The sequence below is a fragment of the Callithrix jacchus genome, chromosome 6, assembly GCF_049354715.1.
Source record: "Callithrix jacchus isolate 240 chromosome 6, calJac240_pri, whole genome shotgun sequence".
NCBI classification, from domain to species: Eukaryota; Metazoa; Chordata; class Mammalia; order Primates; family Cebidae; genus Callithrix; species Callithrix jacchus.
Window position 1 is genome coordinate 4,680,767 of NC_133507.1, and position 17,478 is coordinate 4,698,244.

The following is a 17,478-nucleotide window of genomic DNA, read 5'->3' on the forward strand; positions in this document are numbered from 1 at the left end:
ACTAGGCTCCAGAAGACCCACCAGGATGGCAAATTGTTCAACAGGGACAGTCGCATTCAGGGCCATGGGCGAAGCACAATGCTCGAATCTCCACAACCCAACCCTACAGGTCCATCCACACCCCACAATCCAGGGACTGAAAGCTCCTATGTGACCCCATGGCACCCGGAGTCCCTGTGGCCCCCCTGATTGTGTTTGGGCAGTCCTCAAGGGTTGACCAGAGCACTAAGTCTCAGCTGGAGGCTGCCCTACATGGCAGTGAAGGAACCCTTTTCTGCCTGGACCACCATCACCCCTGCAGGGCTTCAGGGAAGGCATCCTCCCTGGGTTCAATTCCCGAAAAACGGCCCTCCTGAAAAATTCATCTTTCCCAGGTGGGAATTCAAGTCAGCTGCCTGAGAAAACCCTCATGGCCTCAAGTCTGAACCTCGGTAACTCCAGATGGTCTGGCTAATGTCCCATGACCGCAGCAGGGTCCACTCACCTATGCCGGTCAATTTCAGGGGGGACCACTTGGGCAGAAGAGCTCACTGAAAGACATGGGGGAGAACAGGGGCTCAGGAAGGAGCCTCCAATGCGCTTCGCCCCCAGGGACCAGAGCCCGGATACTAAGTCAACACAGGGAGCCTGGGTTGCCTCATGTAGGAGCGCAGAGACAGGGCTGGGCACCCCAGAGATGCCCTTCAGGGCCTCCAGGGCTCCAGCCCAAAATACAGTGGCTCTGCTGGAGACCTCAGAATCCCAGCAACCTCTTCCACAATCCTCCCTTAGGCTGGGCCTCAGCGTAATCCTATTGAGCATGATTTTTAAGTCATCACCTCTCTTCAGAACAATATAAGGTTCTCATCATCGACCCAACGCAGGGCACCCCCCCTCCCTACGCATGCATCCAGCAGGACACAGATGGGCTCACCACAGCTCAGTGCAGGAGCCAAGCGCTCCAGGAAGGGCCCGAGCTTCAGCACACTGTGGGCCGGGCACCTGTGTGACTGACGTTGGCCCAGAGACAGCAGACCCAACCCAAGTTTTCCTCCGGGATCACCATCTGCAGAGACAGGAGGAGGACGTGTATCCAAACTGACCTCCATGCGGGGAAGGGGGTAGGGGTGCCAGCTCACCCTTGCTCCCCCTCCATGGACACGTGTGATGACTTTGATGTTAAATGCTGAGCCGTCAAGAATGGGGTTCGCCCTCGGCCCTCCCTTCCACCGAATCCAGAGAGGACAGGGCAGGTGGGTCACTGGGCTTGGGCAAAATGCCCAGGCAGTGCTGTACTGCAGACCCCAGGAGCACTTCTGCTGTCCAAAACTGCTCCCCTGCATCACCCCAGGGCTGCCCTGGGACCACTGGGCACAGACCCTGGCCACCATCCAGGACACGGCCAATGAAGGAAGCCTGCCCAGATGCCACAAGCCGCGCAGACTTGGCAGTCACGTAGCCTTTCCCTGGGTGTGGGGAGCGTGCCTCCAGGCATCCTCTCCAAGAATGAAACAGAAATCACACCACAGGGCCACTTGCTTCCTCAGGTGGGTCCCCATCCATACTCTGTATACCTCCCACACACAGAGCCAGCCACATGTGGCCAATGAAGACCCACATAGAGCCCTCTCCTTTGCCTGGGCCCAAGACCTCGCACCTTGGATGTGGCCCCAAAGCTCAGAAGAAGCTTGAGAGACAAATTGCCGGGACAGGTCCCTCAACAGCGGGCCTTCCCACCTCAGGAGGCCACCCTTCCAGACACCTGCTATTGGAAAAAGGGTGACCTGCAGCGGGATGTGGGCTCCCCCTTGGCCCGATGCCCACAAGTCCCAGGGCTGACCTGCAATACCACCAGGTGCCAGCCAGAGCTCTGCCTTGACCTAACCCCCAGAAAACAACGCCACCCCATGACCAGGCTCCAGGAGACCCACTGGGATGACCCTTTTCTCAACAGGGACGGTCACATTCAGGGCCATGGTGGGGCACTACCCTTGAATCTCTGTGACCCAACCCAAGAGGCCCATTTGTACACCACACACCAGGCATCCAGAGCTCCCGTGTGAGCCCAGTGGTGACCTAAAGTCCCTCTGTCCCCCTCTTGCGGCCTAAGCAGTCCTTAAGGCCTGACCTGAGCACCTAGTCCCAGACAGGAGTTGTACTATGTGGGTGCTGAAGATACCCTTTCCTGCCTGGACCACCATCAACCCTGCGGGCTTCAGGGAAGGTGTCCCCCGCTTGGGTCCGATTCTCAAAAGAGCAGCCCTCATGGTGGGAATTCAGGTCAACTGCCTGAGAAATTCCCCGTGGTGGAAAGTCTGACCCTCGGCAACATCACGTGGCCTGGCTAACGGCCCATGACCCCAGCAGGATCCACTCACCTATTATGGTCAATGCCAGGTGGCTCAGGTGGGTGAAGGAGCTCACTGAAAAACACAAGGAGAGAATAGGGGCTCAGGAAGAAGCCACTAATGTTCCCTGGCCCAGGGAACTGAAGCACCGACTCCAAACCCGCACAGGGAGCCTCAGCTGCCTCATGGAGGAGGGCAGAGACAGGCTGGGCACCTACAGATGCCCTTCAGAGTCATTAGGTCTCCAGCGCAAAATACAGGGGCCTGCTGGGGACTTGGGGATCCCAGCGTCTTCTTCCAACATTCTCACCTAGGTTGGGCCTCAGCGTAATCCTATTGAGCATGATTTTTAAGTCATCACCTCTCTTCAGGACAATATAAGGTTCTCATCATCGACCCAACCCAGGGCACCCCCCTCCCAAGCATGGATCCAGTGAAACCCAGCATGGTCTTCCAAAACTCTCCCCTAGGGTGGGCCTCAGCGTAATCCTGTTGAGCATGATTTTTAAGTCATCACTTCTCTTCAGGGCAATATAAGGTTCTCATCATTGGCCCAACCGAGAGCACCCTCTCCCCATGCATGGATCCAGTGGGACCCAGATGTGCTCACCACAGCTCAGTGCCGGAGACCAGGGTGCCAGGAAGGGCCCGACCATAATCGCACCAGGGGCTGAGCACCTGGCTGACACACACCGGCCTGGCTCCACTGGGCCTCACATAAGTCTTCCTCCAGGCTCAACATCTAGGGGGACAGAAGGAGAACATGTGTCCAAACAGGGTCTCACGCCTGCATGTGGGAAGGAGGTAAGGGTTATCCATGTGACAGGATCCATGTGGAACAATGACCCGTCACGGACATGGGGCACCCCTGGCCCTCCCCATGACCAAACCCTGAAAAAACAGGGCAGGGAGGTCACTGGGCTTGGGCAAGATCCCCAGGCAGTGCCCTACTGCAAACCTTAAGGGCACCTCTACTGCCCCCACCGCTGCTCTCCCTTCGCAAGATCCCAGGGCTGTTCTGGGATCACTGAGCATGGGCCAGGGCCACCAACCAGCTCATGGCCGACCGAGGAGGCTGGCCCAGAAGCCATATGCATCTGTGGACATGGAAGCAGCATAGCCTGCCCTGGGCATGAAAGACACCTGTCCAGGTGCCCTTTGCAAGCCACAACTGAAAGAGAAGCCTGGAGTCCCAGGGCCACATGCTTTCTCTGATGGGTCCCCATCCATGCCCTGCACATGTCCCAAACACAGAGCTGGGACACCCTTTCCTTTCCTTAGGCTGAAGATTCCGCCACCCTGGAGATGACCCCATGGCACAGAAAAAGCCTGGGCAGTAAATTCCTGAAACAGGACCATTGCAGGAGGCCTTCCCACCTCAGAGTCTGCTCTTCCAGCCTCTCACCCATGGGGAAGGGGTGACCTCCAGCAGGACGAGGGCGGCCGACATGGCCTAAAGCCCACAAGTCCCAGGGCCTGCCCGCAGCACCACCAGGCATCAGCCAGAGCTCAGCCTTGACCCTTACCCAGGGAAACAGCACTGACCCCCACCAAGCTCAAAGAGGCGCTATGGGATGGCCCATTCTTGAAAGGTCAGCCCTTTTAGGGCCGTGGTTGGATTGCGATCCTTGAATGTCCATGGCCCGACTCCATGACCTTATTCAGGCACCCTCTCCAAGGAAAGAGAGCTCTTGCGTGATACCCATGGTGCCCCGGAGGCCCTGTAACCCCTTATGTGGCCTGGGCAGTTCTCGAGGCTGACATACACTCACAGTCTCAGCTGGAATTTGCCCTGTGTGGTGCCAATGGAACACTTTCCTGCCTGGACCACTGTTACCCTGCAGGTCTTCAGAAAGGCAAGGTCTTGGGTACGATTCCCAAGGAAGCTGCCCTCCTAGAGAAACTGTCCCTCCCCAGTGGAGACACAGGTCAGCTCCCTGAGAAAACCCTCCTGTCTGGAAGACTGACCCTCGGGGACAGCACGTGACCTGACTCATGGCCCATGATGCCAGCAGGATGTACTCACCTCTGCGGGTCAAGGCCGAGGGGCCCTTCTGAGCTGAAGAGCTCACTGAAAGACAAAAGGGGAGAACAGGGGCTCAGAGAGCAGCCCCCAGTGTGCCCTGCCTCCAGGGAACTGGTAGGTCAAACCAAGTCCACACGGGAAGCCTGGTGTGCTTCGTGGAGGAGCATAGAGACAGGGTTGGGTACCCCTGAGAGGCCTTTGAGGGCCTCAAGGTCTCTAGCCCAAAATATAGTGGCCCTGCCAGGGACCTCATGATTCCCAGTGTCCATGTCCAAAATTCTCCCCTAGGCTGGGCCTCAGCGTAATCCTATTGAGCATGATTTTTAAGTCATCACCTCTCTTCAGGAAAATATAAGGTTCTCATCATTGACCCAACCCAAGGTACCCCCCTCCCCATGCATGCATCCTGTGGGTCTCGGATGGGCTCACCAGCTCCATGCAGGAGACCAGGGCGCCAGGAAGGGCCTGAGCTTCAGTGCAGTACGGCCTGGGCACCTGGCTGATACCTCTGGCCAGAGCACTGCAGGCCTAGGACAACTCATCTGGGCTTACCATGTGGGGGGACAGGAGGAGGATCCATGGGATGGCATCCCTGTGAAATACTGACCTCTCATGGACACCAGGCAAACCTGACCCTCCTTGACACCAAACCCTGGAAGGACAGGGCAGGCAAGTCACTGTGCTTGGGCAAGAGGCCTTGGCTGCACCTACTGTAGTTCTCTTGCCTACAGCAGGATGACCTCCACTGCCCACGCTATCTGCTCCACATGACCCCAGGGCTGTACAGAGATCGCTGGGCACAGGCCAGGGCCACCAACAAATTCACAGCCAACAAAAATGTCGTCCTGATGCCCAGCACTGCTGCCGACCTGGCAGTTGCACAGCCTGCCCCTGGGCATGGTGGACGCCCAACCAGGCACCCTCTCCAAGCGCACACCAGCAATCTAGCCTGGGGCCCCGTGGCTACGTACTTTCTCTGGTGTTCCCCCATCCATGCCCTACACTGCTCCCAAACTCAGAGCCAGGCCGTACTCAACCCATCAGGGGCCACATGGTGTCTTCTCCATTCCATGGACCCAAGACCCCGCCACGTGGAGGTGCCATGGCTCAGAAGCAGCCTGGGCAGCAAATTCCTGGGACAGGTCCCTCAACAGTGGGCCTTCCCACCTAAGGAGGGTGAAGTTCCTTACAATGGAACTCAGGAAAGGCGTGACCCCCCAGCAGGATGTGGGCTGCTGACATGGCCCGAAGCCCACAAGTCCCCGTGCCAGCCTGCATCACCATCAGGAGCTGGCCAGAGCTCAACCTTGACCCAACCCCACTGAAATAGCAATGCACCCCCACCAGGCTCAATGTGGCGCCACTGGGATGGCTCACTGCTCAACAGCATCAGGCCCATTCAGGGCCATGGGTGGGCGTGAACCTTGAAACACTAAATCCTGACCCAGTGGGCCTGACCACTCGGTCACCACCCCCGCAACAACCCTGAGGACTGAGAGCTACTGCATGACACCTGTGGTGCCCCGAAGCCTGTGTGGCACTCTGCATGTGGCCCGGGCAGTTCTCCAGGCCTGACCCATGCACAGAGTCTCATCCGGGAGCTGCCCTAATGGGGCTGAAGAAACTCTTAGCTGCTTGAACCATCATCACCTCTGCAAGTCTTCATAGATGTCCTCCATCTTAGGAAGAAAGTGGCCTTCCTGGAGAACCCAACCCTTCTCGGTGGGGATTCCCTGGCTCCCTGAGGAAACCCTCCTGTCCCAAAGGCTAAACCGGCATCCCCACGCAGACTGGCTCATGGCCCATGACGCCAGCAGTTTCCACTCACCTATGCCAGTCAATGCCAGGGGACCCACCTGAGCAGAAGAGCTCAGTGAAAGACACAAAGGACAAGGGGGGACCTAGGGAGGAGCCGCCAACCTGCCTCACCCCCAGGGAATGGGACTCTGACACCAAGCCTGCACAGGGAGTCTGGGCTGTCTCACGGAGGAGCACAGAGGTGGGGTTGGGGCCGCCATAATGGTCTGCAGAGTCTGGAGATCTCCAACCGAAATACAGGGGCCCTGCCAGGGACCTCGGGATCCCACCATCCTCTTCCAAAATTCTCCCCTAGGCTGGGCCTCAGTGTAATCCTATTGAGCATGATTTTTAAGTCATCACCTCTTTTCAGGATAATATAAAGTTCTCATCATCAACCCAACTGACTCAGTGGAGGGCACCCCCTCCCATGCATGGGTCCAGTGGGACCAAGATGGGCTCACCACAGCTCATTGCAGGAGACCAGGTTCCAGGAAAGGCCTGAGCCGCAGAGCACCAGAGGTTGGACACATGGCTGACGGACACTGGCTCAGAGACACTGGCCCAGTGGAAGTCTTCCTCCAGGTTCACCATCTAGGGAAACAGGAGGAGGACATGTGTCCAAATAGGGCCTCATGCCTCCGTCCGGGGAGGTGAGTAGGGGATACCCATGTGATGGGATCCATGCGGAACACTGAGCTGTTATGGACACAGACTGGCAAAACCCTTGGCCCTCCCTGCCACCAAACCCTGGAACAACAGGGCAGGCGGGTCACCGGTCTCACGCAAGAAACCCAGGCAGCACCTTACTGCAGGTCACAAGAGCACTGCCACGACCCTGCTAGCTGCTCTGCACAATGCCAAGGCTGCCCTGGGAACAGTGGGCATGAGCCGGGGCCACCAACCAGGATGCTGACCCAGAAGCCATGTGCCGCTGCAGACTTGGCAGTCTGGCCCCTATCCAATGCACCAGAAATCACAGTCTGGGGCTCCAGGGCCACATAGTTTCTCTGATGGGTCCCCATCCATGCCCTATACACCTCCCAAACACAGAACAAGGCCACATTCAACCAATCCGTGAACACATGGTGTGCTCCCCTTTCCTCGGGCGGCTGCCATCCTGGAGGTGACCCCACAGCTCAGAAGCAGCCTGTGGCAAATTCCCAGGACAGGTTGTTTAACAAGGGGCCTTCCCACCTTAGGAGGCCACAACTCCCGCCATTCAACCTCTGGGAAGGCTGACCTTCCCAAGCATGACCTAGGCTGTCCCCACAGCCAAAGCCCACGAGTTCCAGGGCCAGCCTGGAGCATCACCAGGCGCTGGCCAGAATTCTTGACGTAATCTCAGGGGAACAGCAACACCTGCCACCAGACTCAAGAAGGCACCACTGGGATGGCCCAGTGCTCCACAGGGTTGCTCCCATTCAGGGGGATATGTGTGGGGCGATCCTGAAACAACGCGACATGACTCCCACAGGCCTGATCGCCCACCCCTCTCCATGGATGAAAAGCCTCCGCAAAACCCCCATAGGGCCCGGGAGCCCATGTGGCCATCTCATGTGTCCTGGGCATCCTTGAGGCCTGACCAATGCAGCTGGCAGCTGCCCTGTGTGGGGCTGAATGAACCCTTTCCTGCTTGGACCACCATCACTCCTGCCAGGCTTCAGGACAGGCATCCGCCTTGAGTCTGATTCCCAGAGAAGCGGCCCTTCTGGAGAACTCATCCCCACTGGGAATTCAAGTCAACGCTTTCGATGTTAGGAAACACTAGTGGTCCGAAGGTGGACACTCAGAGACCCCACTCTGCCACACTCATGACCCATGATGCCAGCAGGATCCATCCACCTATGCAAGTCAATGCCAAAGGGCCCACCTGGGCAGAAGAGCTGACTGAAAGACACAAGGGAGAACAGGGGCTCAGAGAGGAGCAGCCAACATGCCCCGCCCCAGGGAACCAGAGCACCCACACCAAGCCTGCACAGGGAGCCAGGGCTGCCTCACGGAAGAGCGCAGAGACAGGATTGAACCCACTCGAGATGCCCTTCAGGGCCTTGAGATCTCTATCCCAAAATACAGTGGCCCTGGTGGTGACCTTGGGAGCCCAGTGTCCACTTCCAAAATTCTCCCCTAGGCTGGGCCTCAGCACAATCCTACTGAGCATGATTTTTAAGTCATTACCTCTCTTCAAGACAATATAAGATTCTCATCATTGACCCAACCCAGGGCACTCCCGTCCCAATGCATGGATCCAGTGGGACCCAGACGGGCTCAGCAGCTCCATGCAGGAGACCAGGGCACCAGGAAGGGCCAGAGCTTCAATGCAATAGGACCTCGGCACCTGGCTCACAGCCTCTGGCCCAGAAACAGTGGGCCCAGTGCAAGTCTTCCTCAGGGCTCACCATCTCGGGGAACAGGAGAAGGACTCATGTGATAGGACTCATTTGAAATACTGAGCTGCCATGGACATTGGCTAGCCTTGGCCCTCCCCACCACTGAATCCTGGAGAAACAGGGCAGGCAAGTCAACAGGCTCAGGCGACATGCCTGGGCTGTACCTACTGAAGGCCTCAGGAAGACCTCCGCCGCCCATGCCAGCCGCTCCACATGACCCCAGGGCTTCACAGAGACCACTGGGCATAGGCCAGGGCCACCAACCAGCTCAAGGCAACAAAGAAGGCTAGTCCTGATGCCAAGCACCACTACAGATCCGGCAGTTGCATAGCCTGCCTTGGACAGATAGGCACCCAAACAGATGCCCTCTTCAAGCGTACATCAGAAATCACAGCCTGGCACCCCATGGCTATGTGCTCTCTCTGGTGGGTCCAAATCCAAGCCCTACACACCTTTCAAACACATTGCCAGCCCATGCTCGACCAATCAGGGGCCACATTGTGTCTTCTCTATTTCCTGGGCTCAAGACCCTACCCATGCCTCAGCAGCAGCATGAGCAACAAAATCCTGGGACATGTCCCTTCACAGCAACCCTTCCCACCTCGGGAGGCCACCCTGCATGACACTTGACCTTGGACATAATATAACCCCCAGGGGATACGGGCTGCCGCTTGGCCCAAAGCCCATGAGTCCCAGGGCTGACCTGCAGCACCACCAGGTGTTGGCCAGAGCTCTGCCTTGACCCAACCCCAGGGAAACAATGCTGCCCCTCCCCATCAGGCTCCAGGAGCCTCACTAGGATGGCCAATTGCTCAACAGGGACAGTCCCATTCAGGGCCATGGGTGGGGCATAATACTAAATTCCTACAACCCAACCCCATGGGCCCATTCACACACAACACTCTGGGTACCAAGAGCTCCCCTGTTACTCCCAGGCACACCTTATCCCCTCCGGACCCCTCAGGTGGCCTGGGCAGTCCTTGAGGCCTTACTGGAGCACCAAGTCTCAGCTGGAACCTGCCCTGAGTTGGGAAGAAGGAACGCTTGTGCTGTCTGGACCACCATCACCCCTGCAGGGCCTCAGGGAAGGCATCTTCCTTGGGTCTGACTCCCAGAAAAGCTGTCCTCCAGGAGAACCCTTCCCTCTCAGGTGGAAATTCAGGCTGGCTCCCAGAAAAACGCTTTTGGCCCAATGCCTGAATCTCGGGGAGCCCACACACTCTGGCTCATCACTCATGACCCCAGTAAGTTCAACTCACCTATGCCAGGCAATGCCAGAAGGCCATCCAGGCAGAAGAGCTCACTGAAAGACACAAGGCGAGAACGGGGGCTCAGGAAGGAGCCACCCATGTTCCCTGCCCCCAGGAAACCAAAGCGGCGAAACCAAGCCCACACAGAAAGCCTGGGCAGCCTCACAGAGAAGCATAGAGACAGGCTGGGGCACCTCAAAATGCCCTTCAGGACCTCCAGGTCTCCAATACAAAATACAGTGGCCTTGCAGGGGACCTCAAGATCCCAGCATCCTCTTTCAACATTCTCCCCTAGGCTGGGCCTCAGCGTAATCCTATTGAGCATAATTTTTAAGTCATCACCTGTCTTCAGGACAATATATGGTTCTCATCATTGACCCAACCCAGGGCACCCACTCCCCACACATGCATCCAGCGGGACCCAGATGTGCTCACCACAGCTCAGTGCAGGAGACCAGGGCACCAGGAAGGGTCCGAGCTTTAGCACCCTGGGAGCTGAGGAGCTGGCTGACAGATACTGGCCTGGGGCCTGCAGGCCCAATACAAGTCTTCCTCCAGGCTGACCATCTGGGGGGACAGGAGGAGGACATGGGTCCAAAGAGGGCCTCACCTGTCAATGCAGGGAAGGTGAGTAGGGGATACCCATGTGATGGGACCCACACAGAAAACTGACCCATCATCAATGCAGGGCATCCTTGGCCCTCCCTGCCACCAAACCCTGGAAAGACAGGGCAAGCGGGTCACTGGGCTGGGCAAGATGCCTGGGCTGCGCCCTACTGCAGGCCACGAGAGCATGTCCACTCCCCGGGCCGGCTCCCCTGAATAACTCTAGGGCTGCAGCAGAATCACGGGGGAGGGACCAGGGTAACCAACCACCTCATGGCCAACCAAGGAGGCTAGCCCTGATGCCAGAAACCACTGCAGACCTGGCAGTCACAGAGCCTGCCACTAAGGGTGGTGGGCGCCCTCTCCAAGTACACAATGGAAATTAGAGCCATGTGACTTCTCGGTGGGTCCCCATTCATAACCCAACACCAGGGACATGACACCACCCCCACCAGGCTCCAGGAAGCCCACTGGGATGGCCCACTGCTCAGCAGGGATGATTTCTATCAGTCGTGGGTGGGGCGCTATCCGTGAGTCTCCACGACCCAACCGCACAGGCAGATTCACATACCACACTCAGGAGACCAAGAACTCCCTCTGGCCCCCTCATGTGGCCTGGGCAGTCCTCAAGGCCTGACCAGAGCACTGAGTCTCAGCTGGGCGCTCCCCTGGGTGAGGCTCAAGGAAACCATTCCTGTTTGGACCACTGTAACCCCTGCAGGCCTCAGGGAAGGTATCTTCCGAAGGTCCCATTCACAAAGAAGCCTCTCTCCTAGAGAACCCATGCCTCTCTGGTGGGAGTGCAGGTTGGCTCCCCGAGGAAACCCTAGTACCCCATAGGCTGACCCTTGACCCCACAATGGCCTGGCTCATGGCCCAGGACACCAGCAGAATCCACTCACCTATGCCACTGAATACCAGGGGGCCTGCCCGGGTGGAAGAGCTCACTGAAAGACACAAGGGGAGAATGGGGCTCATGGAGGAGCCACCCACGGGCCCTGCCCCCAAGGGAACAACAGCCTGGATACCAAGCCTCCATAGGGAGCCTGGGCTGCATCACGGAGGAGCAGAGACAGGGCTGGCCCCTTCAGGGCCCACAGGTCACCAGCCCAAAATACAGTGGTCCTGCCAGGGAACTCGTAATTCCCAGCATCCCCTTCCAAAATTCTCCCCTAGGCTGGGCCTCAGCGTAATCCTATTGAGCATGATTTTTAAGTCATCACCTCTCTTCAGGACATTATGAGGTTCTCATCATTGACCCAACCAAGGACAACCCCCTCCCCACGCATGCACCCACTGGAACCTGGATGTGCCCACCACAGCTCAGTGCAGGAGACCAGGGTTCCAGAGAGAGTCCGAGCTTCAATGCACCAAGGGATGAGCACCATGCTGATGGACACTGGCCCTGGGCCTGTACACCCAACACAGGTCTTCCTCCAGGCTCACCACCTGCAGGGACAAGAGAACATGTGTCCAACCAGGGCCTAAAGTATCAGTGCAGGGAAGGTGGGTAAGGGACATCCATGTGATAGGATCCATGGAGAACACTGACCCATTATGGACACAGGGCACCCTTGAACCTCCCCACCACCAAACCCTGGAAAGACAGGGCAAGGGGGTCACTGGGATGGAGCAAGATCCCTGGGCTGCACCCTGCTGCAGTCCCAGAGAGCACCTCCACTGCCTGTGTCGGCTCCCCTGAACAATCCCAGGGCCACACCAGGACCACGGGGCACGAGCCAGGGCAACTGACCATCTTGTGGGTAAACAAAGAGACAGGCCCTGATGCCAGGAGCCAATGCAGACCTGGCAGCCACAGAGCCTTCCGTGGGCATGGTAGGCACCCGCTCTAGTGCCCTCTCCAAGCACACACGAGAAATCAAAGCCTGGGGGACTCCAGGGCCACGTACTTTCCCTGTGAGTCCCCATCATGCCCTGCACACCTCCCACAGAGCCAGGCCACACTCGGCCAATCGGAAACCACATGGTGCCCTCTCTTTTTCTTTGGCTCAAGACCCCGCCACACTGGAGATGACCCCATGGCTCAGAAGCTGCCTAGGTGGCAAATTCCCAGGACAGGTCCCTCAATATCAGACCTTCCCCCACACTCAAGAGGTCACCCTTCCTACCACTGGACCTCAAGGAAGGAGTGACCCCAGCGGAACACGAGCTGCCCCCTTGGCCCAAAGACCACGAGACCCAGGGTCAGCATGCAGCACCTCCAGGCACCAGCCAGAGCTGACTTGACCAAACACACTAAAAGAGCACCACCCTCTACCAGGCTCAAGGAGTCACCACTAAGATGGCCCATTGCTCAACAGGATCAGTCCCATTCAGGGCTGTGGGTGGGACACATTCCTTGAATCTCTGAGGCATGACTGTGTGGCCCAATCACCCACCACTCTCCAGGGAGGAGAACTCCAGTGTGACCCCCAGGGTGCCCCGGAGCCCCTGTAGCCCCCGACATGTGGCTTGGGCAGTATTCAAGACCTGAAAAAAACCACTAAGTTTCAGCTGGGAGCTACCCTATGTTGGGTTGAAGGAACCCTTTCCTGCCCGGACCACCATCAGCCCTGCAGGGCTTCACGAAAGGCGTTCGCCAGGGTCAGATCCCCAAGGATGCGACCCTACTGGAAAAACATTCCCTTCCCAGAAATAGGTTGGCACCCTGAGAAAACCCTAGTTGCCCAAAACCCCTTGACCCCATGCTGTCTCACTCATGGTGCTTGACCCCAACAGGATGCACTCACCTATATGCTGCTTGAGCCCCCAGGGCCCACCTGGGTAGAAGAGCTCACTGAAACACACCGGGGAAGAAACCAGTCAGAAAGGAGCCATCAACATACTCCACCCCCAGGGAACCAGAGCTGGGACACCAAGCCCACACAGGGAGCCTGGTCTGCCTCAAGGAGGTGCTCACAGACAGAGTTGGGCCCCCCGAGATGCCCTTCAGGGCCTCAAGTTCTCCAGCCAAAAATACAGGGGCCCTGCCAGGGACCTTGGGATCCCAGCATCATCTTCCAAAATTCTCCCCTAGGCTGGGCCTCAGCGTAATCCTATTGAGCATGATTTTTAAGTCATCATTTCTCTTCAGGACAATATAAGGTTCTCATCATTGACCCAACCTAGAGCACCCCCCTCCCCGCGGATGTATCTAGTGGGACCCGGATGTGCTCACCACAGCTCAGTGCAGGACACCAGGGTGCCAGAAAGGGCCCGAGCTTCAGCACACCAGGGTCGAGGCACCTGGCTGATGGCCACTGGCCCAGGAACAGCAGGCCCAATGCAAGTCTTTCTTCAGTCTGGGGTACAGGTGGAGGACACGTGTCCAAGATGAGCTCCATGTGGGGAAGGAGGTAGGTGAGGCCAGCTCACGCATGCTTGCCCTCCATGGACCCAGGGGATGAGATCCAAGTGAAATACTGCATCATCATGGACATGGGGAACCCTTGGCTGTCCCTGCCACCAAACTCTGGAAGGACAGGGCAGGTAGGTTGCTGGGCTCAGACAAAATGCCAGGCTGCACCATACGGCAGGTCCTGAGAGCATCTCCACAGCCCAAGAGGCTCCCCTGCATGACCCAAGGGACTCCTCCTTAAGACCACTGGGCACAGGCCAGGGCCACCAGCCACTCATGGCCAACCAAGAAGGCTGGCCCAGAGACCACACGCTGCTGCAGACCTGGCAGCCACACAGCCTACCCTGGGTGTGGGGAGCGCGCATCTAGATCTAGCTACACTCTGCAAGCGTGCACCAGAAGTCACAGCGTGGGGCTGCAGGGCCACGTGCTTTCTCTGGTGGGTCACCATCCATACTCCGCATACCTCGCACACACACAGGCAGCCACAGGTGGCCAACTGGGAGCCACATGGTGCCTTCTCCTTTGCTTGGGCACAAACTCTACTACTCTGAAGCTGACACTATGGCTCCCAAGCACCCTGAGCTACAAAATGACACAGGTCCCTTCACAGCAAGCCTTCCCAACTCAGGAGGCCACCCTTCATGACATTCAACCTCGGAGATAGGATGACCCTCAGCAGGATGAGGGCTGCCCCTTGGCCCAAGGCCCAAGAGTCCCAGAGCTGACCTGTAGCACCACCAGGTCTGGCCAGAGCTCCACCTTGATCCAACCCCAGGGAAACAATGCTGCCCTCAACCAGGAGACCCACCGGGATGGCGAATTGTTCAACAGGGACAGTCGCATTCAGGGCCATGGGCGAGGCACGATCCTCGAATCTCCACAACCCAACCCTACAGGTCCATTCACACACCACATATGTGGGACTGAGCCCTCCTATGTAACCCCATGGCACCCAGAGCCCCTCTGGCCCCTCTCATGTGTTTGGGCAGTCATCAAGGCCTAACCCAAGCACTGAGTCTCAGCTGGAGGTGCCCTGCATGATGGTGAAGGAACCCTTCCCATCCTGGTGCAATGTCACCCATGCAGGGCTTCACGGAAGGCATCCTCCTTGGGTCCGATTCCCAGAAGAGCAGCACTCCTGGAGAACTCATCAATCCCAGGTGCGAACTCAGGCAGGCTTCCCGAGAAAACCCTTGCAGTGCGAACTCTGAACCTCGGCAACCCCAGACAGCTGGCTAATGGCCACTGACGGCTAATGGCCCATGACCCCAGCAAGGTCCACTCACCTATGCCGGTCAATGCCAGGGGTCCAACTAGGCAGAAGAGCTCACTGAAAGGTATAAGGGAGGACATGAATAAGCAAGGAGCCCCCAAAAGTCCCCACCCCCAGGGTACCAGAGCCAGGACACCAATCCCACACAGGGAGCCTGGGCTGCCTCATGGAGGTGCACAGAGACAGAGTTGGGCACACCCAAGGTGCCCTTCAGGGCCTCAAGTTCTCCAGCCCAAAATACAGTGGCCCTGCTGGGTATCTCGGGATCCCGGGGTCCTCCTCCAACATTCTCCCTTAGGCTGGGCCTCAGCATAATCCTATTGAGCATGATTTTTAAGTCATCACCTCTCTTCAGGACAATATAAGGTTATCACCATCAACCAACCTAGGGCACCCCCTTTCACCATGCACGTATCCAGCAGGACCTGGATGTGCTCACCATGGCTCAGTACAGGAGACCAGGGTGCCAGGAAGGGTCCAAGCTTCAGCGCACTGGGAGATGAGGAGCTGGCTGATGGACACTGTCCTGGGGCTGTGGTCCCAACACAAGTCTTCCTCTAGGCTCACCGTCCAAAGGGACAGGAGGAGGACATATGTCCAAAGAGGGCTTCACCTATCAATGCAGGGAAGGTGGGTAGGGGATACCCATGTGATGGATCCATGCATTATACTGACCCATCACAGTTGCAGCACCTCTGGCCCTCCCCACCAACAATCCCTGGACAGACAGGGCAAGCGGGTGACTGGGCTGGGGCAAGATGCCTGGTCTGTACACTACTGCAGGCCATGAAAGCACCTCCACTGCCTGGGCCAGCTCCCCTAAACCACCCCAGGCCCACGCCGGGACAATGGAGCATGGACCACGACAAGCAACCTGCTCATGGCCAACCAAGGAGGATGGTCCCGATGCCAGGAGCCACTCCAGACCTGGCCATGGCAGAGCCTGCTCCTGGGTGTGGCAGGGCTGCCCCGGTGTCCACTCTAAGCACACAACAGAAATCAAAGCCTGGGGGCCTGCAGGGCCATGTGACCTCTCTGATGGGTCCCCACCATGCCCTGCACACCTCCCACAGAGCCAGGCCACACTCGGCCAATCGAGAACCACATGCTGTCTTCTCCTTTCTTGAGCTCAAGACCCCGCCAGCCTGGAGATGACCCCATCACTCAGAAGCAGTCTAGGTGTCAAATTCCTAGAAAAGGTGGTAGGTCTTTCCACCTCAGGGGCCCACCCTTCCCGGATGATCCTAGCAGGACGTGAGCTGCCATATTGTCCCAAAGCCCATGAGCCCCAGGAACGGCCTGCAGCACCTCCAGGCATCAGCCAGAGCTCAGCCTTCATCCAACAGCATGAAAACAGCACCGCCCCCTACCAGGCTCAGGGAGGCGCCACTGAAATGGCCCATAGCTCAACAGGGTCGATCCCATTCCAGGCCATGGGTAGGTAGCATTCCCGAATCTCTGAAGCCTGATCATGTAGGCCCCATCAACCACCCCTCTCGGTGGGGAAGGAGAATTCCAATGTGAGCCCCAGGGTGCCCCAGCAACCCTGCTGCCACCCTCATGTGGCCTGGCAGTCCTCGAGGCTGAATTCACATGAACTGAATTTCAGCTAGAAAGTGCCCTATCGTATGCTGAAGGAATGCTTTCCTGCCTAGACCACCATCACCCCTGCAAGGCTTTAAGAAATGCATGCTCCTTGGGTCAGACTCCCCAAGAAGCGACCCTCCTGGAGGAGCCATCCCTACTGCTGGGGATTCAGTTGTCTCCCTCAGAAAACCCTAGTGACCTGAAGGCTGACTCTGGATGACCCTTCACTCACAGCCCAGGGCCAAAACAGGATGCACTCAGCTATGCCGCTCAAAGCCAGGGGCCCCACCTGGGCAGAAGAATTCACTGAAAGACACAGGGAGGACAGAGGGCTCAGGAAGGAGCTGCCAATGTGCCCTACCCCTGAAGAACTGGAGCAGAGACACCAAGCCCACAGAGAGAGCCTGGGCTGCCTCGTGCAGGAGCAAAGAGACAGGGTTGTCCCCACACCCAAGAAAGATGCCCTTCAGTTCCTCAAGTTCTCGAGCTTAAAATAAATGTGACCCTGCCAGGATCTTGGGATCCCAGCGTCCTCCTCCAACATTCTCCTCTAGGCTGGGCCTCAGCGTAATCCTATTGAGCATGATTTTTAAGTCATCACCTCTCTTCAGGACAATATAAGGTTCTCATCATCGATCCAACCTAAGACATCCCCCTCCTCATGCATGCATCCAGCAGGACCCGGATGTGCTCACCAAGCTCAGTGCAGGAGACCAGGGTTCATGGAAGGGCCTGAGCTTCAGTGCACTGGGGGCTGGGCACCTGGCTGACAGACACTGGCCCAACAGTGGACCCAATCCAAGTCTTCCTCCGGTCTCACCAACTGAGGCACAGGAGGAGGATATGTGTCCAAAATGAACT

General features: G+C 57.7%; 1 protein-coding gene and 11 non-coding genes across 12 annotated transcripts in view; all 12 read right to left on the reverse strand.

Annotated features, from left to right (window-relative positions):
- LOC103793567 (uncharacterized) overlaps positions 1 to 16,137 on the reverse strand; it is a 156,488-nt gene extending 140,351 nt beyond the window's left edge. Inside the window, exons 1-4 of the mRNA XM_078329080.1 lie at positions 16,095 to 16,137; positions 15,958 to 16,011; positions 15,470 to 15,587; positions 15,044 to 15,087 (exon numbers count right to left, since the gene is read on the reverse strand). Coding sequence (XP_078185206.1) covers positions 15,044 to 15,087; positions 15,470 to 15,587; positions 15,958 to 16,011; positions 16,095 to 16,137 — 259 coding nt within the window. The remainder of the gene's footprint in view (positions 1 to 15,043; positions 15,088 to 15,469; positions 15,588 to 15,957; positions 16,012 to 16,094) is intronic.
- LOC118154999 (small nucleolar RNA SNORD115) lies at positions 775 to 856 on the reverse strand. The gene has a single exon (XR_004745237.1). It is a non-coding gene; the product is annotated as a small nucleolar RNA SNORD115 (small nucleolar RNA).
- LOC118154994 (small nucleolar RNA SNORD115) lies at positions 2,645 to 2,726 on the reverse strand. The gene has a single exon (XR_004745232.1). It is a non-coding gene; the product is annotated as a small nucleolar RNA SNORD115 (small nucleolar RNA).
- LOC118155026 (small nucleolar RNA SNORD115) lies at positions 2,801 to 2,882 on the reverse strand. The gene has a single exon (XR_004745264.1). It is a non-coding gene; the product is annotated as a small nucleolar RNA SNORD115 (small nucleolar RNA).
- On the reverse strand, positions 4,645 to 4,726 carry LOC118155003 (small nucleolar RNA SNORD115). Its single transcript, XR_004745241.1, has one exon. It is a non-coding gene; the product is annotated as a small nucleolar RNA SNORD115 (small nucleolar RNA).
- LOC118155035 (small nucleolar RNA SNORD115) lies at positions 6,470 to 6,551 on the reverse strand. The gene has a single exon (XR_004745272.2). It is a non-coding gene; the product is annotated as a small nucleolar RNA SNORD115 (small nucleolar RNA).
- Positions 8,285 to 8,366, reverse strand: LOC118155038 (small nucleolar RNA SNORD115). Its single transcript, XR_004745275.1, has one exon. It is a non-coding gene; the product is annotated as a small nucleolar RNA SNORD115 (small nucleolar RNA).
- Positions 10,089 to 10,170, reverse strand: LOC118155021 (small nucleolar RNA SNORD115). The gene has a single exon (XR_004745259.1). It is a non-coding gene; the product is annotated as a small nucleolar RNA SNORD115 (small nucleolar RNA).
- Positions 11,576 to 11,657, reverse strand: LOC118155010 (small nucleolar RNA SNORD115). The gene has a single exon (XR_004745248.1). It is a non-coding gene; the product is annotated as a small nucleolar RNA SNORD115 (small nucleolar RNA).
- LOC118155008 (small nucleolar RNA SNORD115) lies at positions 13,437 to 13,518 on the reverse strand. Its single transcript, XR_004745246.1, has one exon. It is a non-coding gene; the product is annotated as a small nucleolar RNA SNORD115 (small nucleolar RNA).
- On the reverse strand, positions 15,332 to 15,413 carry LOC118155045 (small nucleolar RNA SNORD115). The gene has a single exon (XR_004745282.3). It is a non-coding gene; the product is annotated as a small nucleolar RNA SNORD115 (small nucleolar RNA).
- A 1,037-nt stretch (positions 16,138 to 17,174) lies between the features above and the next one.
- LOC118155029 (small nucleolar RNA SNORD115) lies at positions 17,175 to 17,256 on the reverse strand. Its single transcript, XR_004745266.1, has one exon. It is a non-coding gene; the product is annotated as a small nucleolar RNA SNORD115 (small nucleolar RNA).
- Positions 17,257 to 17,478: the final 222 nt, after the last annotated feature.